We start from the raw sequence: 16,363 nt of genomic DNA, 5'->3' as shown, positions 1-16,363 counted from the left end.
GTGTGAATTGGAAATGTGTTTTTTGCATATCCAACTCCCGCTGAGACGGCCTCGGAGAGTGGGGTCACGGCCAGGGATCAGCCATTATTGGATGGCTACCCTGGAGCAATTAGGGTTAAGTGCCTTGCTCAAGGGCATATAGACCGATTTTTCACCTAGTCGTGAAACTTTTGCGTGAAAACTGGAGCACGCATGTTCTGGGGTATACAGTATTTTGTAAGTATGCAATGTTTATAAATTAGGCCCCGGGGTCATGTCAAGTAGGTAGAAAACGTTTTGAAACTGTGTGAAAAGGGGAGGTTCTTAACCATCTTGCAACGGTGTGCCCTACTAAACATGACCCTGCAGAATCAAGTGATTGGATAATCTTCCAACCTACACTGCCCATAAGAGTTTGTCCATTTGGAACCATGGTCCTGTTTGTTCGGCTCCAAATGATAGAAAACAGACAAACAGGGAGGGACTACTTGCGACTAATAATGTCTAATAACGTATTATAAGAATGAATCAATTTCGTATTCCGCTGTAAAACTTTTACAAATGTTTCCGATTGCGTGCAACCCAGGTTTGTGATTGCATAATCTCTCGTGGACAGACTACCAATATCTTTGATGGGTGAGATAACGAGCAGCATTAGTTCCGGGTATTGGGTTTTCGTCATTGGAGGTATCAGGAAGGTGGTGCTTAAACTGGGGGCGAGGATTTCAAGCTTGGAAACACTGGATGGCCCCATGGAAACACTGGATGGCCCCGTCCTATTACAGTATTTTCATTAAACGAACATGGCACAAAAAAAATCTCCACTTATAAATAACAAGGGCCATAACACCAACAACATAACATCCCCCAGCCTCTGACAGCAAACTGCACAAACCTGACCACGCTTGATATATCAAACTTTAGCAATAGCCACACCATTGTTATGAACATTCTAAAGAGCCATATGGGCGTGGAGTGGTGCGCAGTCATTCCTAACGGGGGCTAATGACTGTTTCATCTAAATTACAATCTAGTGGCCTGGAAATACTGTACGATGGCATTGCTAAAGTAGACAAATAGTAGGAAACAACTTTAACCTCAATCATAGCTAGCTAGCTAATGCTATACTACATCTAAGGTCAATCTGATGACATCACAATGACGACAAAAGGTTTTCCTACAAGTTATTTGACTCCTTTACAAATGTAATTGTATTTATCAGCGCCAATAACAATGCATTGAGTAGCCCAGAACATTCAGTCGGGACTCAAATTTCAAAACAATATTGGAACGATAAGTGTGACTAATTTTAAACAACTGTTGCAGTGGCTTAAACGAAGGGATGAAATGGGACACTGCTAAGATTCTAAATAGCAGTGTCAAATATCCTCCTCACGCACTTCCATGTTGAGTCTCATTCACTGCTTTTCCGTTTGCTAGAGTAGAGATTTCAAATCTCAATTTCCAACAATTACAAGAGATTTTTGTTAAGCGTGAACTGAGATTAGTGACTGCATATTTGATATACAGTGAATTTGGAAAGTATTCAGACCCCTTCCCTTTTTCCACATTTTGTTACGTTACAGCCTTACTCTAAAATGGGCTAAATAAAATGTTCCTCATCGATCTACACACAATACTCCATAATGACAAAGCGAAAACAGGTTTTTAGAAATGCTAGGGCTGCCCCGGTCAACTGTAAGTGCTGTTATTGTGAAGTGGAAATGTCTAGGAGTGTACTGAAGAGTAGCGTGTAAAAATCGTCTGTCCTCGGTTGCAACACTCACTACCGAGTTCCAAACTGCCTCTGGAAGCAACGTCAGCACAAGAACTGTTCGTTGGGAGCTTCATGAAATGGGTTTCCATGGTCAAGCATCCGCACACAAGCCTAAAATCACCATGCACAATGCCAAGCGTCGGCTGGAGGAGTGGAGTAAAGCTTGCTGCCATTGGACACTGGAAACACGTTCTCTAGAGTGATGAATCACACTTCACCATCTGGCAGTCCGACGGACGAATCTGGGTTTGGCAGATGACAGGAGAATGCTACCTGCCCGAATGTTTAGTGCCAACTGTAATGTTCGGCGGAGGAGGAATAATGGTCTGGTGCTGTTTTTCATGGTTTGGGCTAGGCCCCTTAGTTTCAGTGAAGGGAAATCTTAATGCTACAACATACAATGACATTCTAGATGATTCTGTGCTTCCAACTTTGTGGCAACAGTTTGGGGAAGGCCCTTTCCTGTTTTAGCATGACAATGCCCCCGTGCACAACGCAAGGTCCATACAGAAATGGTTTGTCGAGATCGACGTGGCAGAACTTGACTGGCCTGCACAGAGCCCTGACCTCAACCCCATCGAATACCTTTGGGATAAATTGGAACACCAACTGCGAGCCAGGCCTAATCGCCCAACATCAGTGTCCAACCTCACTAATGCTCGTGGCTGAATGGAAGCAAGTCACCGCAGCAATGTTCTAACATTTAGTGGAAAGCCCTCCCAGAAGAGTGGAGGGTGTTATAGCGGCAAAGGGGGGACCAACTCCATATTAATGCCCATGATTTTGTAATGAGAAGTTCAACAAGCAGGTGTCACATACTTTTGGTCATGTGGCGTATTAGTCTTAGCAAGCACCTTTTGCAGCAAGCTAAGCTTTTTTCTTATTTTTTTTGCGTCGCAAAGTTTAGGTTAGCTAGCTAGCTACCTGTGTCAGGGTGCTGGCATCTTAAAGGAAAATTCCACCCCCAAAATATATTTTGGTATTTGTTTCATTAGTCCAGTGTTGACATTGTCCAAAAATGTGTCAGCAATCAAGTTTTCAAGATATGTAAACTTTCAAAATAAAGAAATCATCCCTGTATGATGCATCATAACATGTTGGGACTATGTCAACAATGGACTAATGAAACATACCAAAATATCGTTTTTGGGTGGAATTTTCCTTTAAGTGACAGAAGGTGGCTGAAAAATCAAGTGTAGGCGATAGAAACATTTCAGAATTCTCAAACCAATTCTAAAACCAGCTCTAGCTTAGTTTAGAAGAAAGACTGAATTTTATTTTCTGCCGGATAAATACTTTTGATGCACCCACCACCGCATTTTCTGGAGGTGGGACTAGGTAATAGATCATTATCACACGTTCATACAGGTATCCCCTAGCAAGCAGTACAATTATCAGCCTCTGACAAACTTGTAGGCTACGAGAGCTCCTCTCCCAGTCATCTATCTGTCAATAACTTAAAGTTAGCTAGATATCAGCCTGTAGCCTAAATTATTACAGTTACAGCAGCAAGCTAGTCATTAACAAGGTATGGTACTGTAGCCTGGCTATACCTTTGTAACTGTTTTACATGGCTAGCAAGGTAGCTGGCCAGAGTAATCAGGTAGCTAGCTAACGCTAAACAGTCAACAAACAGTCCTCAACTAATATGGAGCAGTACTATAGACCCTGTAATAACTGTACACGACCTTTGGGCCCTATAGCGGAGTACACAACCTTTGGGTCCTGGAATGTGTGGAGTACTAGGGATGTGACAAAAGGAAAACATTTCTTAATGTTTAAACTCCCTTTTTTATGGGTTTTCAGTTCAAACTATAAGACAAATTCATAAAATTCCATGTGAATTCACAATGCAGCTGCGGTTTGGGTCTCACAGTGCATCCCTTTCAGATGGTTAAGCATTGCACCTTTACTACTATTGCTGTACCTCAATTCCACTTCGCAAAGTTAGCACTTCCTTCTCATTTAACTTCTCAAAGTATTGCCATACAGGACTTTGCTGCTGTGCTTGTCTTTCTCTGCCATTTTTCCAACTGTTATCGATGATGACAGTTATACTTGACTCCTTGCCCATCGACTCCCGATGTCGACTCCCATTTCTGAGTGTCAAGATTTGATTCCACTAAGAATAGACTCCTAAGATTCAGGATTTTTGGAACGGAGGAGACTGATTAGTTGCGGTACTTCTGAGAACAAACACTCACATCTTTCATAGCGAGCTAGCGAGGGACGGAGAGAGAGCAGAGGGGCACAGTATAGGCAGGTCGGCCACCAGGCAGACAGTCAGGAAGTTGCACTAGGCCTAAAGTCCCTTCAGAAAGTATTCATACTGACTTATTCCACATGTTGTTGTGTTACAGCCTGAATTAAAAAAGGATACATAAGTATTCAATACATGTTAGAATCACCTTTGCCAGCGATTAAAGCTGTGAATTTGTGTAATCTGTGGAAGTCTAGAGGTTTGCACGACTGGATTGTACAATATTTGCATATTTTTCTTAAAAATTCTTCAAGCTCTTTCAAGTTGGTTGTTGATCATTGCTAGACAGCCATTTTCAAGTCTTGCCATAGATTTTAAGTCGATTTAAGTCAAAACTGTAATTAGGCCACTCAGGAACATTCAATGTCGTCTTGGTAAGCAACTCCAGAGTATATTTGGCCTTGTGTTTTAGGTTATTGTCCTGCTGAAAGGTGAATTTTTTGTTTTTCGGTTAGGGATTTAACGTTAAGGATCCCAATTTTGTTTAACCCCCTAAAGTCGATTGACACTCCCTAACGTCACACGGTGATGCCATATTCAATATTGAATAGCTCCCCATGTGATTATGCTAGAGACTTTTCTTGTAGCGGCTGCAGCTCAATCCCCTCTTTCTAACGATATAAAGCTTGCACCTATTCCATAACATGGGGGGCTTTTGAAAGCAGTCTTTTTCTACACGAGAGTATCCGGACAATAAAATAGTCACAAAATTGTCTGTAAAACCTCAAACCATTTGAGCTACAAAGTCCCCACCAACAAAAGATGACTCTCACGAACACGAGTGTCAGTTTTTCTCTACGACATCCACAAGCTTTACAGCAGAACGGTCGCGAACGTCCTAATTTCGAAGAGGTGTTCTCACAAAACCGACTGTCCAGACCGAACCGTTGGAGCAACAAACTAATATGTAACCAATACAAAGAGTTGGCCCTCACGAATACGAAAGTGTTGGTTGTTTTGTTCTACAACGCACACAAGCTTCAGGGGAGTCGTCTAAAGGTAACCTAGTAACGGGCTGTAAAAATGGCAAAACATGCATAGGGGGTAAAAGAAAAGTGACACGAATAACGGTACCAAAAATGGGTCTAAACATTTTTTTTTTCTGAGTTCTCTCAGATATAGGACACCCACTTTAAAACTTTATTTCTTATGATTTTTTTCTTGACCATCTGTTTTGCAATGTACTCAATGAGTTTCTAAGGGCTATAGAAGTAAAGGCCAAATTCAATGTTTCATCATAATTTTTTTTATACCTACAGGGATCCTAAAATTCAAATGGCAAAATTATCAATTTTATGACCATCTTAAAATAATTCCATATGTTAGCTTAGTAGATATTGCGATCTAAGGGCTTAAACGTTTTAACGTTTAAACGTTCACACCCCTATGGAGCACACTAACTTTGGGCCCTGAAATGTATGGAGTACACTACCTTTGGGCCCTATAGAGAAGGAGGGGAGACCGGGGACAATTGTTTTCTTTTTTTTTGTTGTTGCCACCTCTCTTTTTTGATTATTGACCTGTAGAACATTCTCCATGTACAGTGAGGTAAAAAAGTTTTTGTATCCCTTGCCCATTTTGTATGTTTGCCCACTGACAAAGACATGATCAGTCTATAATTTTAATGGTAGGTTTATTTGAACAGTGAGAGACAGAATAACAACAAAAAAATCCAGAAAAACGCATGTCAAAACATGACTTAGTACTTGGTGGCAAAACCCTTGTTGGCAATCACAGAGGTCAGACGTTTCTTGTAGTTGGCCACCAGGTTTGCACACATTTCAGGAGGGATTTTGTCCCACTCCTCTTACAGATCTTCTCCAAGTCAAGGTTTCGAGCCTGACGTTTGGCAACTCGAACCTTCAGCTCCCTCCACAGATTTTTTATGGGATTAAGGTCTGGAGACTGGCTAGGCCACTCCAGGACCTTAATGTGCTTCTTCTTGAGCCACTCCTTTGTTGCCTTGGCCGTGTGTTTTGGGTCATTGTCATGCTGGAATAACCATCCACGACCCATTTTCAATGCCCTGGCTGAGGGAAGGAGGTTCTCACCCAAGATTTGACGGTACATGGCCCCGTCCATCGTCCCTTTGATGCGGTGAAGTTGTCCTGTCCCCTTAGCAGAAAAACACCCCCAAAGCATAATGTTTCCACCTCCATGTTTGACGGTGGGGAAGGTGTCTTGGGGTCATAGGCAGCATTCCTCCTCCTCCAAACACGGCGAGTTGAGTTGATGCCAAAGAGCTCAATTTTGTTCTCATCTGACCACAACACTTTCACCCAGTTCTCCTCTGAATCATTCAAATGTTCATTGGTAAACTTCAGACGGCCCTGTATATGTGCTTTCTTGAGCAGGGGGACGTTGCGGGCGCTGCAGGATTTCAGTCCTTCACGGCGTAGTGTGTTACCAATTGTTTTCTTGGTGACTATGGTCCCAACTGCCTTGAGATCATTGACAAGATCCTCCCGTGTAGTTCTGGGCTGATTCCTCACCGTTCTCATGATCATTGCAACTCCACGAGGTGAGATCTTGCATGGAGCCCCAGGCCGAGGAAGATTGACAGTTATTTTGTGTTTCTTCCATTTGCGAATAATCGCACCAACTGTTGTCACCTTCTCTTGTAGCCCATTCCAGCCTTGTGTAGGTCTACAATCTTGTCCCTGACATCCTTGGAGAGCTCTTTGGTCTTGGCCATGGTGGAGAGTTTGGAATCTGATTGATTGATTGCTTCTGTGGACAGGTGTCTTTTATACAGGTAACAAGCTGAGATTAGGAGCACTCCCTTTAAGAGTGTGCTCCTAATCTCAGCTCGTTACCTGTATAAAAGACACCTGGAAGACAGAAATCTTTCTGATTGAGAACGGGTCAAATACTTATTTCCCTCATTAAAATGCAAATCAATTTATAACATTTTTGACATGCTTTTTTCTGGATTTTTTTGTTGTTATTCTGTCTCTCACTGCTCAAATAAATCTACCATTAAAATTATAGACTGATCATTTCTTTGTCAGTGGGCAAACGTACAAAATCAGCAGGGGATCAAATACTTTTTTCCCTCACTGTATCTAAACATATCATTTTTTATCAATTAAGATGAGGTATAGTTGATGACAATTACTGTTGTATGTTCTCACAAGACTCATTTGGAAAGAGTTCTATGCTTTGGGTTGGGTTTAACGCAATGCTCCAATTTACCCCTTACCTACATTTATATCATATGTAATTATTTAGACATATTCACATATTTATATAAAATATGACTTTTTAAATCAACTTTGGTAGTGCAACCAAGATAATACTTCAGAAAAATGTACACTTTTTTTAACGCTAATACAAAATATAATACTTTGGATATTACATGCCTAACAGATAAAAGGAAAATATGTCAATTTAGTGTATTTTCATCCAAATATCAGTTTTTAAAAAATCATTACATTGTTCAATTATACTATGATTAAAACATTTGTATTTGTTTATGCTATTTTTTTTTATACTGATAATGATAGAGCACGTCACAAATGTACGTTTGTTTGTGTGAAATTTAGAAATCCCTACATCAAACAGTTTTAGAGTAAATAAGATTTTAAGAAACAACTCCAAAATGGTCTCCCCTACACTACCTTTGGGCCCTCTAAAAAAGTTTAATGTAACATTAACACTGTAGTGTGGGTAAGAGTGTTGAGTTAACCTTAACACAATTAGTTGATTTAACACTTGCGATATTGCTGTGTACCTTTGGGTCCTTTCACTAGCTTGATCTCCATCACCTTCTCGGAGACGGGCTTCCTCCGGCGGACGTAGAGGCGCACCAGCGACCCGGCCTCCTTCAGAGCTTCCACCGCCCGGCTGTGGGTCACGTCCCGCACGTCCGCCTCGTTCACCCGCAGGATGACGTCGTTGACCCTACACCGGGGTGAAGAGGAATGACAGTTAGAACCAGGGTGGGGACTCATGATCCCATCACAATTTCAGCCAACTCATTACTTACAGGATAAGTTCAGAATTTTACAACTTTACAATGTTAAATTGGTTCCTCAGGTTTGTAGTGCCTGTTTAAAGAAAAAAACGAACGATGGATTACAGTTTCTATTGGCCCACAGGGTGAGGAACCATCAAGTTACAAAAAACTGAACTTCTCTTTTAAAGCCTGCAGGTATAATGCATTATGATGCAGGTATAATTGTTTGTAACACTTGTCATGAGCATGTATGACCCCTCAAATCTTCAAGTCACAAGACCTGAAGGTAAACTGCCGTTTTTTTTCAAATGACAAATAAAATATTCAAATGACAACAAAAACAAACAATCGTGTAATACATCCTTATACTTTGGGTAAGAGTGAACTGTAAGTGTAAGAACGTTGTACTATGTTCATGTATAAAAATGCCCTGTTGCCCTTTATTTTGGCTACCATGTCTTAGATAGGGCGGCAGGTAGCTTAGTGGGTAAGAGCGTTGTGCCAGTAACCGAAAGGTCGCTGGTTCTAATCCCCGAGCAGACTAGCTGAAAAATCTGTTGATGTGCCTTAAGCAAGGCACTTAACCCTAATTGCTCCTGTAAGTCGCTCTGGATAAGAGCGTCTGCTAAATGACTGAAATGTAAATGTTAGAAGAGATCTCAGTGACTTTGAAAGAGGAGTCTCAAAGGAGCATAGGGGGTTTAAAGGGTGTGTGTCTCTGTCACCAGATCGCAACAAAATTAAACACTTATGGGAGATTATGGAGCGGCACCTGAGACAGTGATTTCCACCACCATCAACAACACTGAATTATGGAATTTCTCGTGGAAGAATGTTGTCGTATCCCTCCAATAGAGTTCCAGACACGTGCAGAATCTATGCCAACAAAGATTGAAGCTGTTCTGGCAGCTCGTGCCCTATTAACACACTTTATGTTGGGGTTTCCTTTATTTTGGCAGTTACGTGCATGTATGTACGCATTTAAAATTACTTGAAAATGAACAAGAACATCAGTAAATAGAATACCGGTCAAAAGTTTGGACACACCTACTTATTCCAGTTTTTTTGTTTGTTTTTTTAACCAATTGACATGGTTTGGGATGAGTTGGACCGCAGAGCGAAGGAAAAGCAGCCAACAAGTGCTCAGCATATGTGGGAACTCCTTCAAGACTGTTGGAAAAGCATTCCAGGTGAAGCTGGTTGAGAGAATTCCAAAAGTGTGCAAAGCTGTCATCAAGGCAAAGGGTGGCTACTTTGAAGAATCTAACATTTAAAATATATTTTGATTTGTGTAACACTTTTTTGTTTACGACATGATTCCATATGTGTTATTTCATAGTTTTGATGTCTTCACTATTATTCTACAATGTAGAAAATAGTAAAAATAAAGAAAACCGCTTGAATGAGTAGGTGTGTCCAAACTTTTGACTGGTACTCTATCTCAGATATATCTCTTTACCTTTCCAAATTGACTAGATGAAACGGAACTGACCCTGTACCCCTTTGAGCTCTCTCAAACTTGGGCAACCAAAACAGGCATCGGGCGCCATATTTGACCCCCTCGTCGATGGAGAATGTCACACTGGCTCACGTCCGCTATTGTGACTCTGGTTTACCTTGACACTGGGCTGTATTAAGTTATTCTGCCGGGGACTAGTGTAATATTGATGAGGTAGTGAAAGCACCCAAGCACTCTGACCCTGTGGATGTGTCTGTGGGGTCCATAGAGAAGATTGTGTCTGTCATTGACTATCGGGATACTGAATTATGTTACCTGCCAGGGTGTTACTGTTCAGGGTCGTATTCATTAGGGCACAATATGAACCCAGGTCTGCAATTTGCGACAGTCACCCTCTCAATACTCCTCATTCTATGCTGTGCTAGTAGGCTGTATGAGTAATATCCACACAAACATATTACTCTTCTAAGACCCCAGACAATCTGGGGTCATTTAGGGATACCAAACTGACAGATGTGCACATCTAGGCTACACATTTAAGCAGTGGATCTGGAAGTGTGTAGCCTATAGATCCAAAAGATGAGACAGACAACATATACCTAAAGGTCTTTATGTAAATTAGTCTAGATAGGAATTGAGCCAATTCAGAGAGTATATAAAGAACAAATACACAATGTGTCCATGTCTGTATGTATACCTGTGTGTGTGTGTATATTCATTAGGGATGTGACAAATTGAACATTTTTCTTAATGTTATTTATCGTTTTTCAGTTAAAACGATAAGAACATTTTGTGGGAGACAATGAAAGCGTACCTTAGAGGTCAAATGACTGCATTCACCAAAAATAAACAAAGAAAATGGAAAACGCTTACAGAATGTATCCTGAGCCTAGACAGGCAATATGCTCTTCAAAAAACACCCAGTAAAATACTAGCTCACCAACTATGTCGATCTGCCACATCACATACAATTGAAAAAATATATGACAGCGATGGTATGCCCACCTGTGACAACAATGAAATAAACAGTGTTCAAAAACGTATATTCTAATTGATATCAAATCAGAATTAATTGGAAACACTCCCCTAATTGAATCATTCTTTAACAACCTCCCATTGCCCACTCTTGATTCTAGAGATAGAGATATACTTAACAAAGAGCCAACTGTCGATTAAATTTAAAAAAGCAATTAAATCAATGCAAATGATGTCCAACTCACTCCTATTTTGCATGCAGTTTACTATGAATCTCTTGAAAACAAATTATTTCCTCCATCAATGAACCAAGCATGCATCTCATTACTGTTAAAACCCAATAAAAAGACCCACTTAAGTGTAGTTCCTATCGCCCCATATCCTTAAGTAACGCGGACAAAGATTTTAACTAAAGTCCTATCCCCAACAGTTGGAAACAAGTATTAAACAGGTATCATTGGACCAAACCGTATTGATCTAAAAATACCCCCCCGCAAGAAAATCAGCTGTCCTCCTGCAATCCTAGACGGCTATTAAAAATGTATAACTCTAGGGATTCAACAGAAGAAAAAAAACGGAGGTTGTAATATCATTAGACGCCGAAAAGTAATCTGATCGTGTAGTGGGACATAAAAAAAAAAAACTCTTTGCAACATAAAAAAAAAAAACTTGGCTTGGCTGCAATTTCATTTCCTGGGTAAAATGATTGTATGCTTTACCATGTGCTTCAGTAAGAACAAATGGCCACAAATAACAATATTTCTCACTAAAAACATTGAACTAGGCAAGGGTGCCTATTTGCCATTGTGATAGAACCCCTGGCCATCTCAATCCGGGCCAATGAAAATATTAGTGGAGTGAAAAGAGAGAACAGAACAGAAAGTGTCTCTATATGCGTTTGACTTGCTTTTATACATTTCAGACCCGATTGCTTCCATTCCTCTGGTGCTTAATATTTTAACTGTATTTGAGAACATCGCAGGATACAAACTAAATTACAGCAAAAGTGAACTATACCCAATTAAAAAGACTGAGCTGTCTAATAATACTCTATTTATTTTTTGGGGGTACTTTTTACCCCTTTTTCCTCGCCAATTTCGTGATATCCAATTGGTAGTTACAGTCTTGTCCCATCGCTGCAACTCCTGTACGGACTCGGGAGAGGCGAAGGTTGAGAGCCATGCGTCCTCCGAAACACGACCCTGCCAAGCCGCACTTGTTTCTTGACACACTGCTCGCTTAACCCGGAAGCCAACTGCACCAATGTGTCGGAGGAAACACTGTACAGCTGGCGACCGAAGTCAGCGTGCATGCCTGACCTGCCTAGTTAAATACAAAAATAAAATATTGTGGTCTATTTGACAAAAAATATAAAATCCACAGAATTAAGTTTGGACTTGGTTCATATGCAGTGGTGTAAAGTACTTAAGTAAAAATACTTTAAAGTACTACTTAAGTAGTTTTCTTGGGTATCTGTACTTTACTTCCTTGTGACTATTTATATTTTTGCCAACTTTTACTTTACTACATTCCTAAAGAAAAGAATACTTTTTACTGCATACTTTTTCCCCTGACAACCAAAAGTACTCATTACACATTTTGACATGAAAATTGTCCAATTCACACACTTATCAAGAGAACATCCCTGGTCATCCCTACTGCCTCTGATCTGGCGGACTTACTAAACACAAATGCTTTGTTTGTAAATTATGTCAGAGTGTTGGAGTGTGCCCCTGGCTATCCGTCAATTAAAATAAATAAAAATAAGAAAATGGTGCTGTCTGGTTTGCTTAACATAAGGAATTTGAAATGGTTTATACTTTTACTTTTGATACTTAAGTACATTTGAGCAATTCCATTTACTTTTGATACTTAAGTATATTTAAAACCAAATACTTTTAGACTTTTACTCAAGTAGTACTTTACTGGGTGACTTTCACTTTTACTTAAGTAATTTTCTATTAAGGTATATTTACTTTTACTAAAGTATGATAATTGAGTACGTTTTCCACCACTGTTCATATGCAAAAGTTTCTTCCCCATTAGATTGTGTTAAAAGCACTGGAAAAGTCCACAACCACCATCCGGGCATTGGACTTTTTTCAAGATGGGACTGAGCCAGGTGTATTAAGTACACAAGAGCATCGTCCACTCCTCTCTGTTGCATGTAGGCGAATTGAAGGGGGTCTACAATGTCTCAAACCTTGTTTTGTATGTGGGAGAGGACCAGGCGCCCAAAACCGTTTAATTATGACAGGTGTTAATGCAACAGGGCGGTAATCATTCAAACAGCAGGGTGGCTCTTCTTGAGCACTGGGCATACGATGGAAGATTTCCACAGAGCTGGTATTGTGTGCTTCCTCAGTGAGCGATTGAACAGCTCAGAGAACACACCGACAATTCCTTGTGACAGGATTTCAGAACATGGTTGCTGATGTTACAATGGCCAATCAGTATTGTCAAAGAAGTCTCACAGTGCTGCGCTGGAGGTGTCATTCCAATGTTTGACTGATTTATAGTTGCAATAAAATGGCAGTATCGAGTCGCAATACATATAGAATCGCAAGAATTGCAATACTATTCGTATCGGCACCTAAGTATGAAAAATGTATGCACTCACTAAACTGTAAGTCGCTCTGGATAAGAGCGTCTGCTAAATGCCTAAAATGTAAAATGTATCGCGATAACATCATATTGTGAGGTCCCTGGCAATTCCCAGCCCTAGTGGAATATAGGGCCCTGAGTGTACAAAACATTAGGAACACCTGCTCTTTCCATGACATACTGACCAGGTGAATCCAGATGACATCCCTGGTACTACCATTACTGAACCTCAATTCCACCTGGCAAAGTTTGTAGTTCACCATCTTCTCATTTAACTTCTCAAAGTATTGCCATACAGGACTTTGCTGCTGTCACTTGCCTTTCTCAACCATTTTTCCAACTGTTAACGCCAAGAGTTTTATATATAATAATTTGAAAGATGCATATCTACCAGTAATGTTACAGCACTGTTGCATTAGGTATTTGTTTAATTTAAATTGTCCCTTTATAATGATGATCGGGACCTGTTAGTGGTAGTTTTGTGATAACTGCACTGTGATTTGTAACTTTCACAGTTAGGGATTTTTCTTAACGTTAACGTATTCATGTCTAAACGTTCACACCCCTAATATGTGTGTGTGTTCCTCACTCACCGGAGTCGTCCGTCCTGGGCCGCCGCCCCCCCAGGGATGACCTTGGTGATGAAGATGCTGGGGTCTTCACCGATGTGGGGGTTGTCCGTTCCCCCCGCGATACTGAAACCCAGCCCAGAGTTACCCTGGAGAAACCAAACAAAACATAATAATTCACTACTTTCCAAGACAAACAAACAAACACACTTTCTCCATACATTGATGCATCTTTGGGTCTTTGAAAAGCACTATATAAATCCCATGTATTATTTTTAATTCATATATTAACATGTCAACAATGATAACAATTACAGACTGCTACTGCATACAACAGACTTGTTTGTGCAGTCTTGCCTACTCCTAAGGTTTATTGTTACGCCGCTGTTTGTGCGGTCTTACCAACTTTTACGGTCATGCATGACAAGTTGGCAAGACAGCACAAAACAGATCTGGGACCAGGCTAAGCTTTCCAAATGGTCAACGAGAATCTACAACAAAGTGGCAGTATTATCACATGATAAAACACACCAAACCGATAGGAGCACACAGAGTGCATTGTGCTCCTTAGGAATGGCAGCGGGCGCAGGGGATAAGGGCTCCCAGGGAGACAGCTTGCGGAGAGGCGAGCATTTTTTATTTACGCTATGTTAATAACACCGTGCACTTGAGTACAGCTGAAATGGGTCACGCACAAAAAAAATAGAAAAAAAAAGGAAAATAACAAAAAGACATCAGCAGCATGATGGGAGCATTGGGAGGAATAAGACACGGCTGCATAACGCAAGAGTGCACAAAGCAACAAAATACGTATAATGCCAGTGACATGGTCTGAGTCCCAAATGACACCCAATTCTCTTTATAGTGCTTATATATAGGGAATATGGTGCCATTTGGGATGCAGCCTTGGAGTGTGTCATTGACTTGTGTGGAGCATTGGCGAGACTGGAGGAGTGTACTACGCAAGACAGTTGGCCGTTTGATACAGGACAACTTGAGAGGAGAGAACACTAAGGTCCTGATTGTGCTGTATCATACGAGCAGTGTTGGGGTCAGTTCCATTTCCACTCAATTCTGAGAGACGAATTGCAGTGTAATTAACTAATTGAATGATTCCCCTGAATTATCTGAATAGAAATGGAATTCATACAGACCCTGCACACTCGAGCTGTGAGTAGGGCTGTTACGGTGACTGTATTACCGCCACACCGGCGGTCACACGTCTAGACAACAGTCAAATTCCACATGACCGTTTAATCATGGTAATTAGGCTTCTCCAAGCTCTGATGCTGCTGATGGTCATTAGTAGCCTACCAAACTTGCTAACTGCCTGGTACTCAGCACTCTATTGTCCCTCTAATCACTGACATCAATGCAAATGTAATAGAAAATCAAATCAAAAATTTAAATGAGAGCCCATGAGCTCATTTTGCGCAACATTTCCATAGGCTATGCAATTGCGTGAGAACAGAGTGATGGCCTCTATTAAAAAGAGGATCCCATCAGCTTTCTATAGGCTTTCTATAGGCTAGGCCTACTATATTTATTTTTCAACTTTCCTAATATTAAGCACATTGCTTTCTCGCCGGCATGAAAATGAACGACGCAAAAAGCGTCCTCAATTTGCTATAAGTGCATAAATTACATGTATTTTTTTTCCGCTGCCCCTGTTTCGAGACAGGTGCATGATAATGGTCTATTCTAAATCAAAACAAATTTCACACATTATTTTGTGTATGTAAAGACAAGAATAGTGTGATGGGTGCAAATATTAACCTATCACTTAAGAATTATATATTATCACTTGTTTTAATAAGGTTTGTTTTACAACTAAAGCGTCAAAATAACTTCTTAAAATAAAGCACATTAATCTGCTATACAAGGGATGTAGAGCCTAACTGGCATACATACATAGCGCGTGAGTTTCAAGTTTGCGGAAGATCATTTTCACCATAAAAATGCATCTATATAATAAAAGCAATTCATGCATAATCGCATTAGTGGTCACTTTTGAAAATCGTGTTTTCCTGCTGAGGGAACATTTGTGCTTATAGCCTACTGCCGTGTGCGCATTGCTGCGCTTATAATGTGAAGAAATTAGGTGAGGTCTCTGGGTGAGTGAGGTGCCAGGAAAATAACCTCTCACTCAACATCAACAAAACAAAGGAGATGATCGTGGACTTCAGGAAACAGCAGAGGGTGCACCCCCCCATCCACATCGACGGGACCGCAGTGGAGAAGTTGGAAAGCTTCAAGTTCCTTGGCGTACACATCACTGACAAACTGAAACAGTCCACCCACGCAGACAGTGTGGTGAAGAAGGCCCAACAGAGCCTCTTCAACCTCAGGAGGCTGAAGAAATTCGGCTTGGCACTTAAAACCCTCACAAACTTTTACAGATGCACAATTGAGAGCATCCTGCTGGGCTGTATCACCGCCTGGTATGGCAACTGCACCGCCCGCAACCGCAGGGCTCTCCACTTTAAGAAATGGAACACTAGTCACTTTAATAATGTTTACATATCTTGCATTACTCATCTCATATGTATATACTGTATTCTATAATATTCTACTGTATCTTAGTCCATGCCGCTCTGTCATTGCATGTCCATATATGTATATATTCTTAAATTCTATTTCTTACTAAGTTGTGTGTATTGGGTATATGTTGTGAAATTGTTAGATATCACTTGTTAGATGTCACTGCACTGTCGGAGCTAGAAGCACAAGCATTTCGCTACACCCGCAATAACATCTGCTAAACACGTGTATGTGACAAATA

The 16,363-nt window shown here is 40.7% G+C and overlaps 1 protein-coding gene across 19 annotated transcripts in view; it reads right to left on the bottom strand.

The window, feature by feature from the left end:
* dlg1b (discs large MAGUK scaffold protein 1b) overlaps window positions 1-16,363 on the bottom strand; it is a 269,133-nt gene that overhangs the window by 76,640 nt on the left and 176,130 nt on the right. For all 19 annotated transcript variants that reach the window (XM_045206188.1, XM_045206189.1, XM_045206190.1 and 16 more), the window contains 2 exons: window positions 13,606-13,730; window positions 7,750-7,919 (listed from right to left, as the gene is read on the bottom strand). In XM_045206188.1, coding sequence (XP_045062123.1) covers window positions 7,750-7,919; window positions 13,606-13,730 — 295 coding nt within the window. The remainder of the gene's footprint in view (window positions 1-7,749; window positions 7,920-13,605; window positions 13,731-16,363) is intronic.

Source organism: Coregonus clupeaformis, chromosome 21 (assembly GCF_020615455.1).
Source record: "Coregonus clupeaformis isolate EN_2021a chromosome 21, ASM2061545v1, whole genome shotgun sequence".
Lineage (NCBI taxonomy): Eukaryota > Metazoa > Chordata > Actinopteri > Salmoniformes > Salmonidae > Coregonus > Coregonus clupeaformis.
Note: the sequence above shows the minus strand (reverse complement) of the source record. Positions and strands in the feature narration are given on the sequence as shown.